A 27604-nucleotide genomic window follows, 5' to 3' on the forward strand; every position below is an offset into this window, starting at 1 on the left:
CTGGGTGGCTTAGTCAGTTAAGCATCTGACTTCGGCTCAGGATGATCTCACACAGTTCATGAGTTCGAGCCCTGCATTGGGTTCTATGCTGACAGCTAGCTCAGAGCCTGGAGCCTGCTTCAGATTCTGTATCTCCCTCTCTCTCTGACCCTCCCCTGCTCATGCTGTCTGTCTCTCTTTCTCGGAAATAAATAAAACATTAAAATTTTTTTTTAAAAAAATAAAAATTTATTTTTAATGTTTATTCTTGAGGGGGAGAGAGACGGAGAGTGAATGGAGGAGGGGCAGAGAGAGAGAGAGAGAGACATAGACTCCAAAGCAGGCTCCAGGCTCTGAGCTGTCAGCACAGAGCTCGATGCAGGGCTGGAAATCACAAGCTGTGAGATAATGAGCTGAGCCCAAGTCTGATGCTTAACTGACTGGGCCACCCAGGCGCCCCCAGGTTTGTAAGTTTTTTTTTTCCCTTTAAAAATTTTTTTTCAATGTTTTATTTATTTCTGAGGTAGAGAGAGAGGCTGTGTGAACAGGGGAGGGTCAGAGAGAGAGGGAGATACAGAATCTGAAGCAGGCTCCAGGCTCTGAGCTAGCTGTCATCACAGAGCCCGATGCGGGGCTCGAACCCACAAACCATGAGATCATGACCTGAGCCAAAGTCGGATGCTCAACTGACTGAGCCACCCAGGCGCCCCTGTAAGTTTTGACAAATACATGTCCTGACAAATGCCATTACAGTATCATGCAGAATAGTTTCACTGCCCTAAAAATGTGCTGTTCTTTGCCTATTTATCCCATCCTCCCTCTCCCCAAGCCCCTGGTGTCTACTGATTATTTTACAGTGTTGCCTTTTCCAAAATGTCAATTTCCAACATAGTTGAGATCATACAAAATGTAGCCTTTTCAGACTGACTTCTTTTACAAGCAATATACATTTAAGGTCCCTTGAAGTCTTTTTTGTGTCTTGCTCATTTCCTTTTATTGCTGAATAATACTTCATTGTGCATATGTACTACAATTTATTATTTATTTATTATTGAAGGACGTCTTGATTGTTTCCAGTTTTTGGAAATTTTGAATAAAGCTGCCATACACATTCATATGCAGGTTTTTGTGTGGACATGTTTTCAACTCATTTGAGTAAAGTTGCTGGATCATATGGTAAGACTAGACTGTATTTAGTTTTGTAAGAAAGAGCCAAACTGTCTTCCAGCACGGCTGTACTATTTTGCATCCTCTTATTCTGTATCCTCACCAGCATTTGGTGTTGTCAGTGTTTTTGGATTTTAGCCATTCTAATCGGGGTGGAATGCTATCTCATTGTTGTATTAATTTGCAGTCCCCTGATGACATAGGATGTTGAGCATCTTTTCATATGTGTATCTGCCATCTCTCTCTCTGCTTCAGTGACATAGCTTGGTTTTTGTTCCTAACGCCCTCCCACTCCCCACTTCACATCCAAACACACATACCCTTTTTCTCACATTATGGGTTCAGGCCGCAGGGCTAATTACGTTTTTAGCATAGTTGCCTTTTGGTCACTTCTCAAGCAATTAAGTGAGTTAGTTCCCCAGAGTAGATGCTGAGTCCACATCTGAATTCCTCCATCTCTGTTGGTACTAACTGGGGCTAGCTCGTGAATTCTAGACCTTTTCCCCAAAGATGGTGTCTTCCATAAAATCCATAGCTGCTACTGGGACTTATAGTCTCAATACCAAGGTTCAGGATTGATTGTGCCTTCCAATACAGATGATAGACTTGTGTGCAGACTTGTCCACTGTAGATCCTGGTGAGCTTCACTTTGCTTTAGATGAGAAATTAATAGCAGGCTCCTTGAGGTTCCAGCCAGACCTCAAACTCTCCGTCTTAATTGAACCAGCATGGAGAAGACTTTCCAAAGTCCAAGACTTTCCTGGCCTATACTTCTCTTGTTCCATCTATCATTGTTGTTACTTTTTAATTATAAATTTGCTTTTTTCACTTATAAATACAGTTGAACCATTTTTACCCAAATTAAGTTGGAAATTAAAGAAGGGAGGGAAAAAGAGTATTCCTAATCCTATCACCTTTTGTTTGTGATCCTCTGTCTATCTTCATAATGATTTCCGTACATAATTCATGGCAAATGTTGCTGTCCCAGGATGTGTAGGGCTTCTGTCTTGTGCCAATACCCTCAGTTTGGGAGTTAACGTCTTCCAGAGCGTCCCCACTGCATGGCTAATGCTCTTTTCGAAATTCAATCAGCCCACAGCTATTAGAGTTTCCAAATTCTGAAAACAGTACATTTGTTTGGGAAGACGGTTCCTTTCCATTGCCATGTTACATTAACTGCATTCTCCTCATTCTCATCCTTTTGCTGATTGACTTCTCGTCGGAATGAAGAGTAGATTACATAGTAAAAGTGCTGTACCGGCCCCCCACCTCTCAGTTAATACCTAGTCCCTTAAGTACAGATCACCATGCTGCTGGTGGCAGTCCTGAGGGTATGTGTTGTTCCAGCTGTTGTTTTCCCTTTAGAAAGGTGATTGTTGATTAGATTTGGCGATCACCGTCACCTGGAAATCAACATCATGAGCCTCCTTATTTCTCCCTTTCTTGGGTATGTGGATACAGAAGACTGAGACGGATTACAGAGTGTCCCAGGCTCCTCGTACCCAACGTGCACAGAAGTTTCCTAGGTATAAGCACAAGTATAAGCACAAAGGATGAGATCCTTTTCAGGTAATTGCCTGAAATAAATGGGCTATCATTTAGGGCTTGTGTAGGCTTTTTGCCATACATGGGAATCAAATAATTTAATGATAGATCTCTCCTGGCACTGGGTCTCCCAGTGATGGGTGGGGACACTTGATTCCCATCCAGCATTAATCACCAGCCTGTTTCGAGGCCAGCCATTCATTTGGTACAGATAGTCACGGCTTGGGCAATTCTGGGCATGAGGTATATTTTAATGGCAGCATACTCCTGGTCTGGTCTTCACGGAGCCTCCAGTGTTTTTGGCTGAAGAGTCCTGGAACTGGAAAGCTTTGTGGGCAGGTGGGCCTGATACAGCCTCAGAGCCTTAGGTCCTCACAGGGAACCTCCTTGCCTTCCTTTCTGCAGTCCCTACCTTGAGGCTGGGTGGAAAGCGTTTTCTCAGGCAGGAGTCCTGAGGTTCAGAAACATGGCCAGGCCTGTGTCTGGGGCTAGACCAGTTGCCCATTTGCTGGGGAGAACGTGGATTTGTAGCAGCTTCTGAGAGGGACGTCTTCCACTGGACTCCAAGCCCTTTATCAGTGTGTTAGTAAAAGATAGTGGCCTTCAAAGATCCCTTTCCTTCCTGCTCCCTTCCATGTTACTCAGGCTTCTTGAGGCTCCGGTCACAGAACCGACTTTGCCACAAGAAGACCAGTCAAGGAGACGCTTTTGTTTTTCCAGGGCTGACCACCATGTGATGCCTGGGGGCGCTCGGAGCCCTGCCTCTGACCACCGGTTTCCCTTACTCTGATCTCAGGCCTTTCCACATGAGGTCAGGAGCTCAGGAGCCATGCCTATAGGGAGGGGTAACTACTAGAGAATGGGGCCTGGCCCAGGCTCTCTATCCGATCCCAAGGGGTCAAGCCAGCTGGCTACAATTTCTGCTTGTGATGGATTTGACTCCTAAATGCTTCTGAAAAGCTTGGTTGGTTAGAGGAGAAAGTGTAGTGAAAACCGACAGCTGATGATGGCGTGGCTTGCCTTAACCCCTTCTCCTTTCTGCTCTGGCTTTTCCAATATATCAGGTTGCAGGCACCCTGGATTCCTGCCCTTCTGGAGCTGGTCTGGCAATTTTTCATCCCTGTGGCCAGGGTTTTGTGCAGAGAAAAGGCCCAGAAGGAAGGCAATAGCTGCACGTGGAACCTTTGGGGTTGGAGCTTTGCAGGAGCATTGCTGATATGGACCCCTTAGTTCTGTGCTAGCTCTTGGCTGAGGGCAGCTGACGGATGTCACTCCCCTGCTCAGAACCATCCAGTGGCTTCCCACTGGCAGCCCTCATTTTGGAGTTTCTCTGGCTGTCGAGAAAGCATTCTCACACTAGAGGTGAAGAATTCTCTCAGTCCAGCACAACATCTGAGCATTTAGCTCTTTCAGGAGGATTCCTTCAGTCTGGACCCTTATTTCCCTTAAAGGGGAGATAATCCAAGTGCATAGCATTTTCATAGAGTCAGAGCCTTCCTTTGAGAGGAGGTGTGTGATTTTGGTAAAAATGAAGTTTGCTCTATTGGGGTGGTGGAGGACCTCCAGCATCTGACACAGTGCTTGGTATGTGATAAACCTTTAATTGATCTCTGTACCTGTTCAGTGCACGTTATCCAAATGTGTGGTACTCTGTGACATGCTGAGAGTGCCATGGGGGTAAAGTTTCTATGCTCATGGGTCTTACATTCTTATAAGAGAAACATGTAAAAGGTATGTATAGTTTTAGATAGTGCTGGTGCTGTGTTGAAAATACAGCAGGAGGGGCGTCTGGGTGGCTCAGTTGGTTGAGCATCCAACTTTGGCTCAGGTCATGATCTCACAGTTGGTGGGTTCGGGCCCCGCGTCGGGCTCTGTGCTCACAGCTAGCTCAGGGCCTGGAAACTGCTTCAGATTCAGTGTCTCCCTCTCTCTCAGACCCTCCGCTGCTCATGCTGTCTGTCTCTCTCTCAGAAATAAATAAAACATTAAAAAAATTTTTTTTAAAAAGAAAATACAGCAGGAGTGATGTGCTAGGGAGTACATGGGTGGAAGTAGGAGTTGAGGTGGGTGGAGAGGGTACATTTAGTAGGGAACCAAGGATGACTTCCCTGAAGATAAAACATTTGAACTTGATGACAAAGTGGCAACCAGGGCTGCCACATTATACAAGTCCTTGGGCACCATTCATATTATTCTGTGCAATTGGTGCTCCTCAGAGTTGTACAGTACTCTGGTCACTCAACCATGTAAAAATCGTAGGCTGTGAAAATAGCTAGAGCAAAGGCCCTGAGGCAGGAGGGACTTTGAGGTGTTCAAGGAACGGGGGAAAAAAAGCCAGTATGTCTGGGAGTTGGTAAGAGAGAAGGACAGTGGAGCAAGATGAGGCTGGCGAGTTTGAAGGCAATGTAAAGAATGTGACATTCAACAAATTATCTGTTGACTCGAGGGAAGCCAAGGGATGAGGTGATGGGAGGAAGAAGGAGTATGGTTTTAGGAAACTTTTCCAGTCGTGTGGGACCTCAGCACCAGTATGAAGGCATGGGAACAGAGTCAAGTGATGTGTTTTATTTTCCTAAAAAGGAAACAGCAGCAAAAGTGGCTCAAAGGAAATGCCATTAAGTCATTTTGATAGTGACTGAGAGGAAGGCTCATTGCTTTTTTAATACTCTCTTATCTTGCTTGTTGTTGAATGTCTCAGCCTTATTATCTCTTTGGATGGCATTGGGACTATGATTACCATTTAGCATTTGCTCAGCTGTGACATGATGTACCCATGTACAGAACATACAAAAAGTACAATCCTTGCCCTTGGGGAACTGAGATGCTGAAAAGATTTGTTTCTTCCCATTATCCTCTTTCAGATGTCTTGATCTTCTGGGTTGGCTGGCTTCCCAGGGTCCTGGAGGATAGTGGGTGGACAAAGCGCCCTTGGGCAGATTGTTCTGGCCCTTGGGTCTGTAAGAAGCCCCAAGCTGTACACCTATATGCAGGTGGCATCTTGCTTCCCATATCAGACTGGTCTTACCACAGTTGGTGTAGCCTGTCTCCTCTCACTCCCTTCCCTCACATCGTCGTCCTCCTCCTCCTCCTCCTCCTTCTTCGTTTATTTTTTTAAGCAATCTCTACACCCGACATGGGTCTCAAACTCATGACCCAGAGATCAAGAGCTGCGTGCTCTACTGACTGAGCCAGCTAGGCGCCCCATCTTTTCTTATTTTTAAAAAATGTTTATTTACTTTGAGAGAGAGAGAGAGAGAATGAGAATGAGCAGGGAGGGGCAGAGAGAGATGGAGAGAGAATCCCAAGCAGGCTCCATGCTTAGCTTGGAGCCCAACTTGGGGCTTGATCTCATGAATCATGAGATCATGACCTGAGCCAAAATCAAGAGTTGGACGCTTAACAGCACCTGGGTGGCTCACTCAGTTAAGTGTCTGACTTTGACTCAGGTCATGATCTCACAGTTCATGAGTTTGAGCCCCACATCAGGCTCTGTGTTGATACCTCAAAGCCTAGAGCCTTCTTCAGATGCTGTGTCTCCTCTCTCTGCCCTTCCCTGGCTTTCACTCTGTCTCTGTTTCTCTCTCTCTCTTTCTCTCTCTCTGAAAAATAAATAAACATTAAAAAGAGTTGGACACTCAACTAGCTGAGCCACCTAGGCACCCCCCCCCCATCTATTCTTAATTATAAAAAGGTTTCGTACAGATGTTGAAGCCAAAGCCAAGAGTGGGAGCTATTACAACGATGCCAAAAAAACCCAAACACTATGCTTTTCGTTGGCCCAGATTCTTTTTTTTTTTTTAATGTTTTTTAAAATTTATTTTTGAGAGAGAGAGACAGCGTGAGCAGGGGAGGGTCAGAGAGAGAGGGAGTCACAGAATCTGAAGACAGGCTCCAGCCTCTAAGCTGTCAGCACAGAGCCCGACGTGGGGCCCGAACTCACAAACTGTGAGATCATGCCCTGAGCCGAAGTCGGACGCTTAACTGACTGAGCCACCCAGGTGCCCCATTGGCCCAGAATTCTTATATAGCATCAGCTGGCTTGGTGCCCCACCTTGGGGACTGATGTTTTGTTTTTTTTTGCTGGTAGTTGGGAGTAGAAGGGAGAAGGTATAGTAGGTCTCCACTAAGGGAGGCTAAATTCTGAGCCTCCACCACCTTGCAGAAAAGGTGCTGCTTTTGGCTTGGTGTTTTTCCTTTTGTAAAATTATTTTAATCAAAAAAATTTTTTCCTGGGGTGCCTGGGTGTCTTAGCTGAGTTTCTGATTCTTCATTTTGGCTCAGGTTGTGGTCCCATAGTTCATGAGATCGAGCCCCACATTGGGCTCTGTGCTGAGTGTGGAGCCTGTTTAGGATTCTCTCTTTCCTGTTCTCTCTGCCCTTCTCCCCCCACATGACTGCTGTTTCTCTCTCTCAAAATAAATAAACTAATAACCATAAAAAATTTTTCCAGTTCAATGGAGATATAGTTGACATATAGCAATCATATATGTTTAGAGTATATAGTATAATGACTTCACTTACATATTTTATGATATGATTACCGCAGTAAGTTAACATCCATCATCTTATATGGATAAAAAAAAGAAAGAAAAAAATGTGTGTGTGTGTGTGTGTGTGTGTGTGCGCGCGAACACGAGTGAGATAAGATCTCTTAGGATTTATTCTCTTGGCGACTTTCAAATTGGGGTGCCTGGCTGGCTTATTTGGTTAGAGCATGTGACTCTTTTTTTTCCTTTTTAAGTTTTTTAAAAATATTTATTTACTTTGAGAGAGAGAGAGAGAGAGAAGGGGGAGGGGCAGAGAGACAGGGAAACACAGAATCTGAAGCAGGCTCCAGGCTCTGAGCTGTCAGCACAGAGCCCAATGCAAGGCTCAAACCCACCATGAGATCATGACTTGAGCTGAAGTCAGATGCTTAACCGACAGAGCCACCTGGGCACACCAAGAGCATGTGATTCTTGATCTCAAGGTCATGAGTTTAAGCCCCATTTTGGGCGTGGAGCCTACTTAAAAAAAATTTTTTTTAAATCTACTATATAGCAGTGTCAACTGCAGACATCATGTTGTACATTACAGCCCTGGGACTTAGCTTGTAACTGGAAGCTTGTATGTTTGAACTGCCTGGTGTTTTTCTTAGACTCGATATCTCAGTCCGGGGAAGCTCTTTGCTCACTGAAAGCCTGGGATGGAGTTAAATGCCTTAAGTGTCGAGAGCCAGGTGAGCTCAGCTGGATTCTCAGCTGAATCAGTCCTGTGAGCTACTGTTTTTAAACTTGAGGAATGCTTTGGGAATGTGGTCCTTGGCTCCCAGCAAGGGATCTCAGGAAACATCTACTTGAGTGAGGCAAATGCATTCCATGAATCTGGGTGCCGTGTAGTGGAAAGAGCATCTACTACTCAGAGTTAAAACTCAGAGGCAGCTGCCCTGCACCGTGACCTCATCAGATTCCCAGCTCAGTGTGAGAATGCAGTCTTGGCGGGTGTTCTTTTTCCCTTTGTTCCTTCGTTCTTCGTTCCTTCCTTCCTACCTTCCTTCCCTCTGTCCTCCCTCTACCCTTTTCCCTTCCTATCTTTTCTTACGATTATAAAAAATTACTATAATATATCTGGTAGTTTTTTTAAATGTTTATTTTTCAGTGAGAGAGAGAGAGAGAGGCAGACAGACAGACAGACAGAGTGCAAGCAGGGGAGGGGCAGAGAGAGAGGGAGACACAGAATCTGAAGCAAGCTCTAGGCTCTTAGCTGTCAGCACAGAGCCTGATGTGGGGCTCGAACTCATGAACTGTGTGATCATGACCTGAGCCGAAGTTGGATGCTCAACTGACTGAGCCACCCAGGTGCCCCATAGCTGGAAGTTTTTTAAAAAAATCATAGCATTCGAGCCCTGCATTGGGCTCTGTGCTGACAGCTCAGAGGCTGGAGCCTGCCTTAGACTCTGTGTCTCTCTCTCCTTCTGCTCCTACTCTGCTCACACTCTGTCTCTCTTTCAAGAATAAAATAAACATTAAAAAAAATCTTAGGTATGCCAAAATATGACCATAAAAACATATTTCAAAAGAATTTTACAAAGTTTCACTGCCCAGTATATTTGTGTAGTCCCCAAACACGATTTTAGAACAGCCAATGAAGTATATGTAAATGTGAATTGTTCAAAAATAAAACATCACCTTTGCAAATGTTTAGGTCCAAGATTGGGAAGTTGGGCAAAACTGGAAGACATGGGCAGCCCTTGAAGGCTGATTACACTCCAGAGCCTAGAAGTTGGTAGCTTGGAGTCATCTGCTGATGTTTTAAGAGAGGAATAATGCACGGAGCCTGATTGTGTCTAGTGAGCACTAAGCACATGAAGGATGAACACTAGCCTCTGGTGGTGGTGGGGGGTGCTGGCCAGGTGCCAGACACTGGGCCATCCCATTTTAAGCCTCCTATCTGCGCTTTGAGGCAAGTACCCTTATCCCAATTTAATAGCTGGGGAAATGGGGGCATGTGGAACTTAACTTGCCCATGGGGCAGCTAGGGAGTGGTGGACCGGGCTTGTGTTAGCTCGGGCGACCTCCTCTGCCTGTGTTGTTGCCCACATTGCTCGACTCCTCTCTGGCATCTTATTGGATGCTAGGGTAGTATAATTTTGTGTAATTTTCACCCTAAGTCTAGCCTGGGATCTCCAAAGGGTCCAGGGAGACCAAGACTAAGACTTTCTGAGGTCTGCTTTCCTCATTTCCTCACTTCCTGATCACTGCTGGCAGGTTTACCACTCTGCCTAAGCCCTTCCGCCCATAACCTAAGGCTGGCATTTCCCTCCTTACCCCTTACCTACCATTCTAAATCTTATAAAACTTTGCCTCTTTTCTCAGATTCAATCTAGTTGGTAAACATTTGTTTAGTTTTAGTATGTGCATGTCACCAGTAGTCAGTCATCTAATATCTTTTGACACCTACTAAGTACCCAGCATTTATCTGTGTTCAGTGTGTGTCACTTTGGGGGCTACAAAGAGGTAGAAGAATGGCAGGACTCCACAGTGTAATGGGAAAGACCCTTCCTTAAAATATAAGAGAGACCACACAGAGAAGTGTATTAGAGACAAAACATGTTTGAGAGAACATAGTGTGGGGGAAAAAAAAAGCATAGTTTTACTTAAAGACATGGTAATTGAGAAGGGCTTTGACAAGAGGACTTGGGAAGATAAGGCTGGACTAGAAGGGCCTTCCAGGGTGAGAGGTCAGCAGTAATCATGGTATGAGGTGGGGGATGTGTTTGGGACATGGGGGTTGGCTGGGTGTCACAGTGCAGTGTTGGTAATGGTATGGACCTAGGAGCAGAAAGGCAGGTCAATGTCAGAAACGCTTCCTGACACCTGTGGCCATTTTCTTGACCTACCAGTTTGGTGACCCTACACGAAAGGGTGGATGAAGTTAGCTACACATGATCACATGATACAGTCTTGGACACACACGCACGCACACACCTGGATCCTAGGCATCATGCCCTCTTTCCTTATTGCTCATAGATCAGCTTCTGAAGTCTCTTATTCTGGGACTCCTAAACCCAAGGAAATCATATGGATTTCCCCCAATATAGGTTATTTGAGGGAAAAAAAAGCAAGCAAGTGACATGCATCAAGATGTTTGCCAAAGCACAAAAGAGTGCAGCTTTGGAAGCAACCGCCTGTCCTACAAGAAAGCAATGGTCAAGTAAAGTACCATATATAATTTCCTTTTTTGTAATATATTATAGTTCTACTCTTTTCATAATAGGGAAAATGAATTCTAATATGAAAAGTCGATCCACATTTGTGAACTAAGAAAATAGTAATTCTTTATTGTGTAAGTTTATAGTCATTGGCTTGGTTGCCACTCTCCTAGTGCTGAAGGGACCAAAGGAGGGATTGAGATGTGAGGACCTACAAGGAAAGAGTTGTGTAGGGTGTCCCTCTTCAGAGTGATCTTTAGCAGTGACCTTCCATCGAGGGGGATTGCCAGCCCTAGGCAGTCTTGCAAGAATAAGCCCTGGCCTCTCTCTCCTCCCTCCCTCTTAATTTCCTGTTAAGAGCTCCCACTGGCTGAACCCAGTTGGAAGCTGGAGGGCTTAGGAGCCCCACACAGGTCAGCTTTACAAGATAGAGCAAGGTGAGTATATTGGTTTTCCATGCGTAACAAATTACCATAAACTTAGCAGCTTAGACAGTACACATTACCTCACGTCTCCTTTGGGTCAGGAGTCCAGGTGTAGCATAGCTCAGTGTTCTGTTTCAGATTTCACAAGGCTGCAGTCACAGTGTCAGCTGGGTTGGATTCTCACCTGAGGCTCCACTGGGGAATGATCTACTTCCAAACTCCCTCAAGTTGTTGGCAGAATACCTTTTCTTGTAGCTATAAGGGTCACGGAAGCTTCTTTAAAGCTAGCGTCAGAGATAGCAACTGCTAGCAAAACATGGTCTTATATAATGTAACATCCTCATGGGCGTGATAACCCATCACCTGGCCATATTCTGTTGGTTAGAAGCAGGTCACAGGTCCTGTTGTCATTCAGGGAGAGGGGATTCGCAAAGGCATGAGCACCAGGAGGCAGAGATCACAGGGGCCACCTCAAGATCTATTATAGATATAGATTTATATTTATAAGCCTATGATTTGTAGCTCATGGTCCTCAGCTATAATCTGGATGGATCTGGGAGGCCAAATAGAAAATATTCAGCTCAGACACTGGGTGCAGACAACATAATTAATACCTGATCCTTCCTGAAGGTTGGCAGAGGGCAGAGAAAAAGGGAACAACCTATGTGGAGTCTTGGAGGCAAGGAGGTCATTAGGGTATCCATACATCTGCCACTCCATGCATTAGGCTTGGTACTTAAAGCGTTTGGCAGAAGAGGTGGATGGGACCCAGGTCATTGTGAGATTTGGGGAGAAGTCTGGACTTTCTCCTGAAGGTTTATTGGAGCGAACTTTGGAGGATTTTTAAGCAGGGAAAAGATATATTCCCTTTAGGAATGTCAGAGCAAATAACTAAGGAGGGCAAGAAGCAGATCAGTAAGGAAGAATGTTAATAGACATCCAGGGGAAGAATGCAGGAGGCCAGCCCATAGTATGGCAGCTAGGTTGGAGGCAAGAAGATTGATTGGAGCTGCTGAGGAGGGAGGAGGAAGAGTTGACAACTTGGTGACTGCCTGCCTGGCTACGCAGAGAAATGAGGCAGGACTGGAGGATGAAACTCAGGATTCTGGCTTGGTGGCTGTATTAGTTTCCTATTACTGGTGGTTTAAACCTACACACATTTATGATCTCATAGCTGTGAAGGTCAGAAGTCTGACCTGGGTCTCACTGGGTTAAAATCAAGATGTCAGCTGGGCTGCGTTCCATTCTGGAGGCTGAAGGGAGAATCCGTTTTTTGTTTTTTCTTTTTCTTTTCCATCTTCCAGAAGCCACGTTGATTCCTTGGTTCATGTTCCTTCTTCCATCTTAAAGGCTAGGAAGGGCAGGCCAAGTCCTCATACCACCCCTGTCTGCCTATTCTTCCACATCTTCTACCTTTCACCTTCTCTTTGAAGGACTCACGCAGTTAGATTGAGCTCACCTATGTAATCCAGAATAATCTCCCCATCTCAAGATCCTTAATTTAATCATATCTGCAAAGTCCCTTTTGCCATGTAAGGTAACATATACAGGTTCCAGGGATGAGAATGTGGACATCTTTGGGGAGCCATTTTATAGGCTACCATAGTAGTACTCTCTTTCAGTTAGGGAAAGATGGAGAAGGATCAGGTTTGGGCAGATACTGAGTTCAGATTTGCATATATTGAGTTTGAGGTGTCTGGGTGTGGTCTTTTGTTTGGGGATAGATTTGGGAATCCTCAACAGAGGCATGGTGCCTGAAGCCACTTTGTGTGGCTACCTGCAGAGACTGTGTGGTAAGGAGATGGCAGAAACTGCAGGAAGTGGGGCTTTGGCTTCTGTCCTTCTTTTATCACCTACAAAACCCCCTAGAGGACAGGTGAAGACCATGCACCAGGAAGTGCTTTCCAATGGGTGCCCTCTATTTGCCAAGCAAATCTTTATTCTCTGCGTGTGTATAAGGGACAGAGCAGTGACTAATTCCAGGGCATCATGAAGTTTGGGACAGCACTGAGGGCTTTGGAGCAAACTGACTTTGAGAAACTTGGCCCCCTAAGAAAGTGCCAGAGTTTGGATGAGTGGTCCTCGAACTTACTTGGCCTGCTCTGGGAGGCAGAGGTGGAGAGGCAGGCAGTCTCCTTGTAGAGCCCCAGAGCTCCTGGAGGTCTTCGATTGAGGTCTTTCTATAATCTCTGTGTCCAGCGAGGGCTAAGGCTAGGCTTTGCTCTCTGCCTGTTAGAGACACGCATGGGGGGTGTATGTGCCCTTGGAGGGAAGCCATCAAAGGAAAAGATCTGTAGGTCTGTTCCCAGAAGAGGACCTAAAGGCTCCATTCTTCTGGGAGAGAATGTCCAACACAGAGAGGGTGGGAACTAAGCTTAATTTCCAAGAAGGGCTGGTGAGAAGGGAAGACCAACAAGGGAGTAGGGAAGAGGAATGGGGAAGAAGAGACAACAGGAGCTTTTGTAGGGAATGACGTCACATCACTCCTGGTTCTGGAATTGGACTGGCCTGGCCTCTTGTGCCCTATGTTTCCCAAGGTAAATAGCCTACTCTTCCTTTTCTTTTGACAATATTGAGCTTGAGACTGAGCCACAGTTCCTAGACCTGACTTTAGAGGTACCACCTTTTCAAGCTGGAGCCTTGACAGCAGCCTTAGCTGGCCAAGCATTCCTTGCTTCAGATCCAAGCCACCACGAGGGAAAGGGGGCACTGCCCATGGACCTCTCCTGTCATATCATGAATGTCCAATATATACACTTAGCCAACAGATTCTGTGAGAAGTGTGTCAGATACAGTAGTGATATGACACAGCTCTGTCCTTGGGAGATTTACAGTCTAGACCAGAGATTATAAGCAGCATAAAATGTGGAAAATACAAAGACTTTAAAAGAGAAAAATGGCACGGTGATAGCCACTATAATAATCTTATTGTATTTTCTCTTTTTCACAAACATACATACATACATGTTTTATGTATTTTTGCATTGTATGTGTATGCATAAATATACCTACTTAAAAACGTTTTTTAATGTTTGTTTATTTTTGAGAGAGAGACAGTGTGAGCAGGGGAGAGGCAAAGAGAAAGAGAGGCACAGAATCCAAAGCAATCTCCAGGTTCAGAGCTTTCAGCACAGAGCCTGATGCAGGGCTCAGACTCACAAACCAAGAGATCATGACCTGAGCCCAAGTCGGATGCTTAACTGATTGAGCCACCCAGGAGCCCCGCAAATATATGTATTTTTAATGTTTATTTATTTTTGAGAGAGCATAAGCAGGGGAAGGGCAGAGAGGAGGGGACAGAAGATCAGAAGCGGGCTCTTCACTGTCAGCAGCGAGTCTGATGTGCAGCTTGAACTCAAGACCCATGAGCTCATGACCTGAGCTGAAGTCAGACACTCAATCGACTGAGCCACCCAGGTGGCCCTGCACAACTATTTTGCACTACACTTTGTATTAAATTTTGCTTCATGCTTTTTCATGACCATTTGTAGTGAAGTATGTATTTACCATTTTAACCATTTGTAGATGTACAGTTCTGTGGAGTTAAATACATTCACATTGTTATGCAGTCATCACCACCATCTCTTTCCAGAACTTTTTCATCTTCGCAGCTGAAGCTCTGCATTCATTAAATAGTAACTCACATTCCCCCCTCTCCCCACCCCTATTCTAGTTACTCTTATCTCCATTTTTTATGGAGATGTGGCAACCACCATGTCATTTTATGTGTTTATGAATTTGGCTACTCTGGGTACCTCATATTACTGGAATCATACATTTTCTTTTTGTGTCTAGCTTATATCACTTAGCATAATGTTTTCAAGGTTTATCCATGTTGTAGCCTGTGTCAGAGTTTCCTTCCTTTTTAAGGTTGAATACTATTCCATTGTGTGAATATACCATATTTTGTTTATCCACTCACCCGTGGGTGGACATCTGGGTTGTTTTCACCTTTTGGCTATTGTGAATAATGCTGCTATGAAATTGGTATACATGTATCTGTTTAAGTCCTTGCTTTCATCTCTATTGAGTTATACCCAGAAGTGGAGTTGCTGAATCACATGATAAATCTATGTTTATTTTTTTTGAGGAACCACCATACCGTTTTTCAGCTGCACTATTTTATATTTCCACCAGCAACTCACAAGACTTCCAGACATAAAGTTTCAGGACCACTTTATTTATACTTTTATTCTATAGTTAACAGTAGATGAACAGCAAACAAAAGAGGCTTTAGAGTGGGGTTCTGACATAATCTTGCCTTCTCTCACCAGGTAGAGGTGTAAAGCCCCTGGCTTCTCAAAGCTCAGAGATTAGTCCTTCTGTTTTCAAAACTCTCATTTTTGGTGACTGTGTGGTCGTGCACCAGACACCATGCACCAGAACTTAGAATACCTCTGCTTGTAGAACATTTAGACTGTTTCTAAATTCTTTCCTCTTATAAATACCACGGAATATATTTATGCAAAAGACTTTTTCCAAATACAAGATTATCTTCTTAGGGTGAATTTCCAGAACTGAGAACTACTATAGATAATTGCTGACACTTAAGACAGTACCTGCTATGTTCCAGGCACTGTTTTGAGTGTTTCATATATATTAACTCATTTAAGTAGTTGCCATATGATAGCTACCCCTAAAAATTTTTTACCTGGGTGACTCAGGCAGTTAAGTGTCCACTTTGGCTTGGGTCACAATCTCACGGTTCGTGGGATCGAACCTCGCTTCTGTGCTGACAGCTCAGAGCCTGAAGCCTGCTTCGGATTCTATGTCTCCCTCTCTCTGCCCCTCCCCACTCACGCTCTGTCTCTCTCTTTTTAATGTTTATTTATTTTTGAGCAAGAGAGAATACAAGCATATCTCCATTAAAAAAATAGACTTTATTTTTTAGAGCAGTTTTAGGTTCACAGCAAAATTGGGTGCAAGTAGAGTTCCCATATACCCTCTACCCTCACACATGCACAGCCTCCTCCACTGTCAGCATCCAGTATCAGAATGGTATGCTTGTTACAATTGGTGAACCTACACTGACACATCATTTTTATCTATACTCCGTAGTTTACCTTAGGGGTTATTCTTCATATCCCCATTCTTACAGATGAAGAAACTGAGGCACAGAGAGGATAAGTGATTTGCCCTCCAGCCAGGAAGTAGCAGAGCCAGGACTTGAACTTAGGTCCCCTGGCTCCAAAGACTGTTTCTGCACTGCTGACGTTTTGGTGGTTCTTGATGCATATTGAGTGCTTTCTAATTCGCAAAATTTTGCTTTGTGTGGGTCAGATAATGACCCACAATGTTGGGTGATTGTCCCAATTTGCCCAAGATTAATGGCTTTCCCAGGACATGAGGTGTTTGATTCTAAAGCCAGGGAAGCACTGGGAAAACAAGGACAAGTTGGTCACCTTATTTCAGCAACACCGGAGTCCTGGGGCCCATGATGAAGTCTTTTTAGTAACTAGGTCAAGAGCTAGAGCGTTGCCAGATCATGGGAGGCCGGAGATGGCCAGAAGGATGAGGGAAGTTGCCAGATACACTTCCTGTTTCCTGGCCTCTCCACATTTGTTTCTGGGCACACTGACCAGGGCTCCTACTTGGTGTTCTGGAATTTAAACTGCTCGACAGAGCAGTAGATCAGATCATATGATGACTCTTACTGACTAATTGTCTTTTGATGGTTGGTGGGTGTTTGCTGCTTTTTGGAGGGGAGTAAAAGGACCCCGGATGCTTGGGCTGGCTAACAGCCTACCCTTCCCCTGCAGCACACTTCTTCTGCCTGGAGCCCAGCTGAGTGTAATTATACAATGCCTAGAGTGTTTCTGTGCAGCCCAGGTATGTTGCAACATCCTGAGCTGTGGGCTGGCAGTGGGCAAACACATCGTGAAAAGATAGGTGGGTGGTCACATTTGTGACGTGAGAGGGGTAAGGCTTGTTGTCAGCTACACCGTAGGATTGCCAGAGCATTTCTACTGGGTATCAGGGGATCTCGAGACCAGCTGTGGTCACTTCCTCTGGGGTCAGACTGGATGGAAAGGGTTGCTGCATGAGTCTGTTAGCTCATTCTTTTCATCTTTATTGAGCACCTATTGTACATCAAGACAGATAGTCAGAGAAGTGTCCCTGCTCCCTGCCCTGCAGTCCTTTCCACCTAGTCCCTGCCTACTGCCTGTAGGCAGCCAATCTTACTAGTTTCTGATTTATCATTCCTGTGTTGCTTTTTGCACAAATGAGCAGATATATGTATATTTTCCTATCTTCCCCCCCTTTCTTCCTCAACAGATAGTATACTGTAGTGCCTTTTTTTTTTTTTTTTACTTGACAGTATCCATATCAATTTGTTAGCTCTTCCTCATAGCTGCATAACCCTCTTTGAACCACTCTCCTATGAATAGGCAGTTGGATTATATCTAATATTTTACAATTACAAATTCTTAAGAGTGGGATTACTGGGTCAAAAGGTAAAATATAGGGCACCTGGGTGGCTCAGTGGGTTAGGCATCTGACTTTGGCTCAGGTCATGATCTCAAGGTTCATGAGTTCAAGTCCTGCATTGGGTGAGCACGAGCCTTGCTTCTCTCTCTCTGCCCCTCATGGGATTCTCTCTCTCCCTCTCTCTCTCTTCACCCTCGCTCACTTGCACCCTCTCTCTCTCTCTCTCTCTCAGAAAAGGTAAAATATGTGTAATTTTGTTAGGTATTGCTACCTGGTGCTCCAAAACGGTTGTACTAACTTGTATTCCCACCAGCAGTGTAGAGAATACTTCTTTCCCACAGCCTCACCAATAGAATGATATCCTACTTTTTAATTTTTGCCAACCTGATAGATGAGAATCATGTCTCTTGTTTTAATTTGTATTTAAGTTGCATTTCTCTTATGAGTGAGGTTGAACATCTCCTTGTATGCTTACAACAGATATATCTGTACCTATCTCTATGTATCTATAGTTTGTGATTTTATTTTACCATCAATCTTTTCTTTTTCCTCTCAATTTTTAAGAACAGCTTTATTGAGATATAATTTACATATCCTACAGTTCACCCACTTAATGTGTATAATTTAGTGGTTGTTAGTACATTCACAGAGTTATGTAACCATCATCATTATCTAATTTTAGAACTTTTTCTTCACCCTAAAAAGCAATCCCATAGCCATTAGCAGACACTCCACATTTGTCCTCGGTCCCCTGGCCCTGCATAGTCACTAATCTGCTTTCTGTCTCTGCAGATTTGCCTATTGTGGACACTTTATATAATATATACATAATTTATATTATATGTTACAAGTTATACCGTTTGTCATATATTAATGGAATCATATAATATGTTGTCTTTTTTTAAAATTTGAATGTTTTTATTTATTTTTGAGAGAGAGACAGCATGAGCAGAGGAGGGTCAGAGAGAGAGGGAGACACAGAATCTGAAACAGGCTCCAGGCTCTGAGCTAGCTGTCAGCACAGAGCCTGATGCGGGGCTCAAACTCCCAAATCGTGAGATCATGACCTGAGCCGAAGTCAGATGCTTAATGGGCTGAGCCACCCAGGTGCCCCAATATGTTGTCTTTAAAAAAATTTTTTTTAATGTTTATTTATTTTCGAGATAGAGAATGCAGGTGGGGCAGGGACAGAGGGGGGACAGAGGATCTGAAGCAGGCTCTGCACTGACAGCGAGCCCAATGCGTGGGGTTCTAACTCAGGAACCATGAGATCATGATCTTAGCCGAAGTCAGATGCTAAACCAACTGAGCCACCCACATGCCCCAGTATGTGGTCTTTTGTGACTGGCTCCTCTTACTTAGCATTAAGTAATGTAATGCTTACATACTCCAGGCATTTTCTAATATTTAATCCTCATAGCAACTCTGATATAGTGACTGTTTTATTATCCCCATTTTATGGATGAGGACAGTGAGGCACAGAGAGGTTAAATGTCCCGCTGAGGTCACATAGTAATAAGAAGATGGACTTTGGAGTCAGGCAGACTTCAAGTCCAAGCTCTATCACTTGCTTGCTGTGTGACATAGGGAATATTACTTAAACTCTCTCTAGTGTCTTTTTCTCATGTTAGTTAAAATGAAGATAGCAGTGGGTGAGTCTTGGAAAATTAAATGCTATAAGAAAAGTGCTTAGTCCAGGGCCTCGAACTTAACAGTCATTCAGTTAATCATAGCAGTTATTAATAGGTAGAGTCAGGTAAACCCAGCTTACTTGGTGTGGTTGCCTTGCCTCCTCTAGCACTTAGATGAACCTGAGATGCCAGTTTTTTTCTTTTTCTTAGGTATAATTCACTTACCATGAAACTGATCCTTCTAAAGTATACAGTTAGTTGTTGTTTTTTTTTTATTAAATGTTTTTTATTTATTTCTAGGAGAGAGAGAGAGACAGCATGAGCAGGGGGAGGGTCAGAGAGAGAGGGAGTCACAGACTCTGAAACAGGCTCCAGGTTCTGAGCTGGCAGTCAGCACAGAGCCCGATGCGGGGCTCGAACCCACGAACCGTGAGATCATGACCCAAGCGAAAGTCGGACGCTTAACCGACTAAGCCACCCAGGAGCCCCCAGTTAGTTGTTTTTTTAGTATATTCATAAGGTTGTACAACCATCATCACTGTTTAATTCCAGAACATTTCCATCATCCTAAAAAGAAACTACCCATTAGCAGTCACTCCCCATTCTTTCCTCCCCCCTAGCTCCTGGCAACCACTAATCTGCTTTCTGTCTCTGGATTTGTTTATTCTGGATATTCTATATAAGTTGAATCTTACACTATGTGGCTTTTGTATCTGGCTTTATTCACTTAGCATCACGTTTTCAGGGTTCATCCATGTTGTATAAGTACATCATCTTCTTTATTCCTTTGTATGAACATATTACATTTTGTTTGTTCATTGATGACATTGGGCTGCTTCCAGTTTTTGGCTATTACGAATAACGCCACTGTGAACATTAATGTACACGTTTTTGTGTAAACCTATATTTTCCGTCTCTTGGGTGTACACCTAGGAGTGGAGCTGCTGGGTCCTATGGTGAGTCTATGTTTAACTTTTTGAGGACCTGCCAAAATGTTTTACAAGGCAGCTCTGCCATTTTACCTTCTCCCCAGCTGTGTGAGTTCCAGTTTCTCCACATACTTGTCCACACGTTCTTGTCTTTTATTTTAGTCCTACAGGCTATGAAGTGATACCTCACTGTGGTTTTGATGTAAATTTCCCTCTTAACTAATGGTGTTGAGTGTGAAATGCCAGCTTTTAGGTCAGCTCTTTTCTGCCCACCCCGGCTGTTGTGGTTCCTCCAGAAATTGTCTCCTGGTTTCCCATTCACCTTCTGCCTGGTGTTAGTGGTCATTCTGGCCTCTTGGAGGCTGACTGATACCTTCTTAGTCCAGGTGCTTGGGGCGGCTGTGTTTGGGATTAAAGGTACAGGTTCTTTCTGTGCACAGGCTGGTGTTACTCTTGAGGCTGCCACATCCATTCTTAGGCTCGCCAAACTGCTAGGCCAAAGCCGGCCTCTCCCCTGGGGGACCTCAGTGAGCAGGATCCATAGTTCTTCAGCTGGAAACGGTCTCAACCATCCTTCTGCATCAAGACCGTTAGAACCCCTCGCCCCCTCCTACCAGATTGGGGAGAGTCTGTATTGTATTCCTTTAAAATCCTTTAAAATCTCTGTAGGAAGAAATTCCACCAGCCCTCTTTACCACCAGCTAGTACTTTAGCAGAATTCTGTGTTAGAAACATTCTTTGCTCTGACCCAACTCCCCCCTCCTGTAGCACGTGCCAGTTTTCTCTCCTGCTTTTCCTTCTCAGAGGATGTGAGAGACAGCCACCCCTAGGAGGGGCTTCATCCTCTGGTCAGACAAAACCGGTTTGGTTGGAGAAGCCCTCACGTGAGGAAGTCCAGAGCAAGCCGGGCCTCTCCAGGGGACTTTAAAGACTGAGTGACCTTGTCAGTTGGCTATTGCCTGGGCAGTCTGCTTTGAAAAAGAGACCTTCTGACAGGCTCCAGGTTGTGTGTTTATCCTGAGGCTGGGCCATTCCAAACGCATGTTTCAGAGTTTGGAGGTTGCGTCCAGCCAGCCTGGTGGGTGGTAATCAAACGCAGGTGGACGCCATCTGGCCGGGCCTGTCCCTCGCAGCCAGCCAAGTGAGGGCTGGCCTGCCCGCCACAGAGCTGGCCCAGAAAGCATCCCGCGTGCAGGCAGATGGTGGACATGTGCACGTGCGCACATGCACACCCCAACATGCGTGTGTGTGTGTGCGCGCGCGCGTGCGTACACCCTCCTTAGAGAGGTGGTGCTGCTTGGATGCATATGATTTCTCTCTGCATCTGAGGGTTCTTCCCATCACGCAGCCTCAGGAACATGTTCTTTTTGTCTGTTTCTCAAGTTTTTGTGGTTGGAAATCATGTATTTTTCTTGGCCCCAGATGAAAGCCCTGGAATAATGGTCTAATACATTTTACAAAGCTGCTTCTAATTGGAGGCTTCTTGAAATCTTCCCTTTGGCCTAGTGACCCATCTCCTTTGGTGGAGTTTTAACTCTGAGTCAGTCTTGCATTTACCTCAGATTTTCACACACCTCTCACGCTTGCAGCCGCGGGGAGGTGACTTTTCCAGCCTCAGCTTGCTTAACTATTCCCTCAGTCCCCCTGCATCAAATTGCCCTCAAACCTGACAGTTCATCAGGGGAAGAAAACAGCTCACACTGTGTCCTGCCAAACAACTTCTAGTCTGGTCTCTGAAATTCTACATGTGTACCCTCACAATGGATTCTGTCTCCCACATTGCTAGATACCCAGAGGAAATGCAAACCATGGACACCTCCTTTAGATATAATTAGGCACAACCATGACAACTTTAAGGACAGTTTCCTTTTCAATAGCTTCTCAGAGGCGATCTCCCTGTTGCAGCGAGAGCAGGACAGCTGAGCTCACCCAGGCACACAAGCAAGGTGTCCGAGGTTTGGAGACTTTGGAATCTCTTTCTGTCTGACCTCCTGGCCTGGCCTCTTGAGGCTGAGGAGGCCGATGATGAAGGAAAGGTGCCACGTGGAGTTCCAGGGTTGGGCATCCTCATCATCCCTTCAGAATTCTTGCCTCAGACTGCCTGTTCCGGTACTTGTCTAGCAAGGAGGTGCTGGTTGTCATCTTAGTTTATGGTTTGTATTTGTCTGCTGAGGAGTTTACATGTGTATAATCATTGTGGCTCATGTTTGTACAAGATATAATTACTGAAAATTATATCATGAACATAGTTTCACTTTTAACCCTTCCCATGCTGGCAAGCCTCCTGAGCTCTCAGGAACTCTCCCCTGGACTCTTCCCTCACATAAGGGGGCATGTCACCTCCCAGTCAGGCCTCACTATCACATATACATTGTTTTCCTCTCTGTCAGAAGTCCATTTCAGGGGCTTCCCTGAAGACCTGGGGCTCCTGAGCATTTCCTAGCAGTCAGAGACAGGCATTCCTTCCTCACCTCATCGTCACTGTGATGAGTGTGGCCGCAGAGGCAGTAACTGTCATCATTCTTGGCCACCTGGGGATGAGAAGGGGGAGCAAATCGTGCTTCCTCCCGTGTTCCAGTGATTGATGGGCACACACAGGGTGCCAGGTTTCAGGAAGAGCATGTGCCGACTGATGAGTGCATGTGGGCTGCTGGGTTTCAGGAAGAATACAGGCCCTCCCAGTATTGAATCTGCCTGGGGATGTGGCCACAAATGCTGAGTTTGGAGAGCAGCCAGCCCAGCTCAAAGGTTGTACCCTTGTGGGGCAGGCTACAGAGGAGAGTGGAGAAAGGATCTTGTCCTCACAGAGCATACAGTAGGATTGTACCCTTCGCAAACTAAGTAGGTGCTTATTAACAGTTCAAAGGAATAAGGAGTGTGAGTAAGGAAGATTTTTAGTAATAGAGCCTTAATCACATAGTAGAATGTTTCAGAGTCACAAAATGTGGAACTCATAATTTAGAGTGCCACCAGGGGAATTTGATTGGCTGAGACAAGGTCATACCCATGTACCGTGGCTGGCCGGAGGGCAAGAAGACTAGTATTGTGGCTCCTTAAAGGCTATTGAGGGAGATTCCTCTGATTAAGGGGTTTGGATGCTGAGGCCACCAAAAATAGGGGAGAACTTTAATGAACTTTAAAAACAGTGTTTTCCAGGGCGCCTGGGTGTCTCAGTCGGTTAATCATCCGACTTTGGCTCAGGTCATGATCTTGCGGTCCGTGGGTTTGAGCCCCGCATCGAGCTCTGTGCGACAGCTCAGAGCCTGGAGCCTGTTTCAGATTCTGTGTCTCCTTCTCTCTCTGCCCCTCCCCAGCTCATGCTCTGTCTCTCTCTGTCTCAAAAAGAAATAAAAACATTAAAAAAATTTTTTTAATAAAAAAATAAAAACTATTTTCCTAAGGTAGTTGAACTAAAAACATTTGCTTTTTATTCCTTTCAGATTTACAGGAACAGATGGACCTAGTGGTTTTGGCTTTGAATTGACATTTCGTCTGAAGAGAGAAACAGGGGAGTCTGCCCCCCCAACATGGCCAGCAGAGCTAATGCAGGGCTTGGCCAGATACGTGTTCCAGTCAGGTAAGAGCGCCACGAGCTGGCTGGTGTGGGGGTTCTTTCGCCATAAGCCTGGTTGGCTTTGGGAACTCATAGGTATATTTCGATAGCTGTAGAGTGACCTTTCCTAGGCCTACCATATCCCATTTGTTTTATGAAGGTGGCTTGTTTTGTCTGGTGTTTCCTGGGTGGAAAGCTATCTGGGCCAGGGAAGAGAAGGATGTGCTGCTGTGACCTCCAGCAGCAAGTGGGAGTTCCTACCACAGTTCTTTTTTTTTAGTTTTAGTTTTATATAAATTCAAGTTAGTTAACATGTAGTATAATAGTGGTTTCAGGAGCAGAATTTAGTGATTCATCACCTATATATAATACCCAGTGCTCATCCCAACAAGTACCCTCCTTAATGCCCNACCTAAGTTCATCCGTCTTGTTTCTTAAATTCTGCATATGAGTGAAATCATATTTGTCTTTCTCTGACTGACTTATTTTGCTTAGCATATACATTTTAGTTCCGTCCACGTTGCAATGGCAAGATTTCATTCTTTTTGAGTAATACTCCATTTTGTGTGTGTGTGTGTGTGTGTGTGTGTGTATACATACATACATACATATACCACATCTTTATCCATTAGTCAGTTGATAGACATTTTGGCTCTTTCCATAATTTGGCTGTTGTTGATAGTAAATAGCCATAATTTGGCTGCTATAAACATTGAGGTGCATGTGCCCTTTCAAATCAGCATTTTTATATCCTTTGGATACCTACTAGTGCAATTGCTGGGTCATAGGGTAGCTCTATATTTAACTTTTTGGGGAACCTCTGTACTATTTGCCAGAGTGGCTGTACCAGTTTGCATTCCCACCAGCAGTGCAAAAGTGTTCCCCTTTTCCTGCAATATCTGTTGTTTCCTGAGTTAATTTTAGCCATTCTGACAGGTGTGAGGTGGTATTTCATTGTGGTTTTGATTTGTATTTCCCTGATGATGAATGATGTTGAGCATTTTTTCATGTGTCTATTAGCCATCTGGATATCTTCTTTGGAAAAGTGTCTGTTCATGTCTTTTGCCCATTTCTTCACTGGATTATTTGTTTTTTGGTTGTTGAGTTTGATAAGTTCTTTATAGATTTTGGATACTAATCCATTATCCAATATGTCATTTGCAAATATCTTCTCCCATTCCATTGGTTGCCTTTTAGTTTTATTGATTGTTTCTTCTACTGTGCAGCAGCTTTTTCTCTTGATGAGATAGGTCCCAGCAGTTCATTTTTGCCTTTGTTTCCCTTGCCTCTGGAGACATGTCTAGTAAGAAGCTGTTGCAGCTGAGGTCAAAGAGGTGGTTCTCCTCTAGGATTTTGATGGTTTCCTATCTTACATTTAAGTCTTTTATCATCTTGAGTTTATTTTTGTGTATGGTGTAAGAAAGTGGTCCAGGTTCATTCTTCTGCATGCCACTGTCCAGTTTTCTCAAGACCATTTGCTGAAGAGACTGGTTTTTTTTTCCCCATGGAATATTCTTTTCTGCTTTGTCAAAGATTGTTTCCTGCCACTGTTCTAATGCCCTGAGCCCTTGTTGCAGACTGCCAGTCATTCTTCTGATTCCCAGTGAGCCAAATTCCAACTCAGCATGAAGCTGACTAGCTCTTTCTCTGTCTGTCCCATTTCCCATAATTAGCATAGTCCTTGCTCCATGCTGCCAGTGGCCTAGCCATCTCTATTTCTGGGGTCACAAGCTCATGTGTTAATCTTGGTTAAGGCTTGGATTAACAGTAGAGGGTGTGGCAGAGAAAGAGAATTGCCAGGGGTTTGCTCCCTCAGAGTATGAAGGGGAAACTGGAATCAGGCAGGACCTTGACAGTCAGAAACATTTGATTCCCATGATTCAAGTGGCTTCCAGAGAAGGTCCTGTGCTCCTACTGCCCCTCTAGAGACTGCTAACATGGTACCTGAAGTGGGGACTTTGTGCTGGCACCTTGGTCTCCTGCTCTTAGCTCAGCATGCCTATTGTCCTCCATTGGGATGAAATGTTAGGGCAAAATTTAGTACCTTTTATGAAGGTTTTCAGGGCGCCTGTGTGGCTCAGTCAGTTAAGTATCCAACTTCGGCTTAGGTAATGATCTTATGGTTCGTGGGTTCAAGCCCCGTGTCAGGCTCTGTGCTGACAGCTAGCTCAGAGCCTGGAGCCTGCTTCAGATTCTGTATCTCCCTCTTTCTCTGGCCCTCCCCTGCTCACATTGTCTCTCTCTCTCAAAAATAAATAAAAACATAAAAAAAAAAAATGAAGGGTTTCTTATTATCTGAATGTTTCTGTGTGGGTAATTAATTGCTCAGAAACATTTCCCATATAACCTCAGATTTTGTTTCTTGGGTTTGGTAAGTAGCCTTCAGATGAAGGCCAAGACACCTCTATCCAACCCATTTGCTCATTGACTGACACAGATGAGCAGCCTCTAGGGCAGGGTCTCTCAAAGTGTGGTTTTTGGATCCCCTGCATCAGAGCCACGTAGAGAGCTTGTTACAAACACTCATTCCTAGACCCTACAGGAGACCTCTGACTCAGTCTTTACAGGTGATGTTCCCAGATGCTTCTGTATTTTAGTGGAGACTAAATTTGGAAACCATAGATCTGGCATCTTCTGTAATAAGTACATCTTCTGTAATAACCATAGATCTGACTTTCCCCCCTAGCTTTGAGTAGGTTATAAATTGGGGGTGCAATAGATCCTCTAGGCTGCACTCATCTGTCCTTGTTCCAGACCCCTGGGGTGAGTTGTTGGCAGGGTGCCTGTCACATAATAGGACTGATCCTTAACTACTATCTACCATTGTGTGTCCTATAGGATACTCCCCCTTTGGGAGGCTATAGCAGGTCCTTTCTAAGCAAGGGTTCCCAAACCTGGCTGCTCATGGGATCCTCTAGGGAGTGTGTCCACACACTGATTCCCAACCCCCCTGCATGGCTGTGATTCAGTTGGTCAGAGGTGAGACTGAAGCATCTGTTTCTTAATCAGCTTCCCAGGCGATTCCAATGCAGCTGGTCTGGGGATGATGTTTGGGCTCTAAAGGATGGTTAGCCAGGAAGAAGTAACATTCACAGGAGCAGGGGGAGCAGGCTGCTTGAAGCAGTGGACCATGTGATTTGGTACTGTCCTAATGTGGTTTGCAGCATCTTTTATGTTGTGCCAGGAAGGGCGACTGGGTGGCTCAGTCTGTTGAGTCAGACTTGGGCTTGGGTGATGATCTCATGGTTGGTGAGTTCGAGCCCTGCATTGGTCTTGTTGCTGTCAGCTCAGGCCCTGCTTGGGACCCTCTGACCTCACTCTCTCTCAAAAATAAACAAATAGTAAGAAAAAAAAAAAAGAACCGTCTTTGGAAAAATAGACTTTTCTTGATGGAGAGTTTGATCTGCTGTAGGAAAGGGGACTCTAAAAACTAGGTCTTGCTTGTAGAGACAGGTGATTCCCTGCCCACTGCTTAAGATAGTGCATTAATATGTTTGTTTCCACTTAATGTATCTGCTCGGGTGGATAGAGATCAGAGAAAGGTAAAAATGGGTATTATGAATCATTGTCAGGAAGAGTCAAGCAGATGAACTTCTGAAATAGTTCTGCTTTATAGTTCTGAAGTAATAGTGCAAGTAAGTGGAAAAATAAGATTTAACCTGCAGTGGTTCATTTCACCCACACAGTAAACATCACTAGTGACCATTTTACACCACTAATGTGGTCATTGATTTAGGCAGATTATCAACATTTGCTTGAAACCATTGGATAAAAGATTGGTTGGAGAACAAGATAGTCTCAGGGACTCAGAGGAGACCTCCACAGATTACTTATTTATTACAGAGAAAAATACATTTTCAATGACAAGATATGGGTGGACATCACCTTAACCCAATGCTCAAACGTAGCAATACCAATAATGCAACATACTGTTATTTATTTACCTTCTTATGTGTGGCAGTGTGAAGTGTAAAACATCAACTGGAGGGCGCCTGCGTGGCTCAGTCAGTTAAGCATCTGACTTTGGCTCAGGTCATGATCTCGCAGTTTGTGAATTTGAGCCCTGCTTTTGCTCTCTTCTCTCAGCATGGAGCCTGCTTTGGATCCTCCGTCCCCCTCTCTCTTTGTCTCTCCCCCACTTGTGCTCTCTCTCTCTCAAAAATAAACAAATATTAGAAAATAATAATTAAAATATCAACTGAGTAGCACTTTTCCAAAAATGTTTCACCTACGTTGAATCATGAGCAAACAGTCAG

General features: G+C 44.5%; 1 protein-coding gene across 6 annotated transcripts in view; it reads left to right on the forward strand.

Annotated features, from left to right (window-relative positions):
* The window catches only part of SUFU (SUFU negative regulator of hedgehog signaling), a 113715-nt gene that overhangs the window by 14558 nt on the left and 71553 nt on the right, over positions 1-27604 (forward strand). For all 6 annotated transcript variants that reach the window (XM_077748386.1, XM_077748384.1, XM_077748387.1 and 3 more), the window contains one exon: positions 23236-23372. In XM_077748386.1, coding sequence (XP_077604512.1) covers positions 23236-23372 — 137 coding nt within the window. The remainder of the gene's footprint in view (positions 1-23235; positions 23373-27604) is intronic.

The sequence above is a fragment of the Crocuta crocuta genome, unplaced genomic scaffold (genome assembly GCF_008692635.1).
Source record: "Crocuta crocuta isolate KB4526 unplaced genomic scaffold, BGI_CrCroc_1.0 scaffold619, whole genome shotgun sequence".
Taxonomy (NCBI): domain Eukaryota; kingdom Metazoa; phylum Chordata; class Mammalia; order Carnivora; family Hyaenidae; genus Crocuta; species Crocuta crocuta.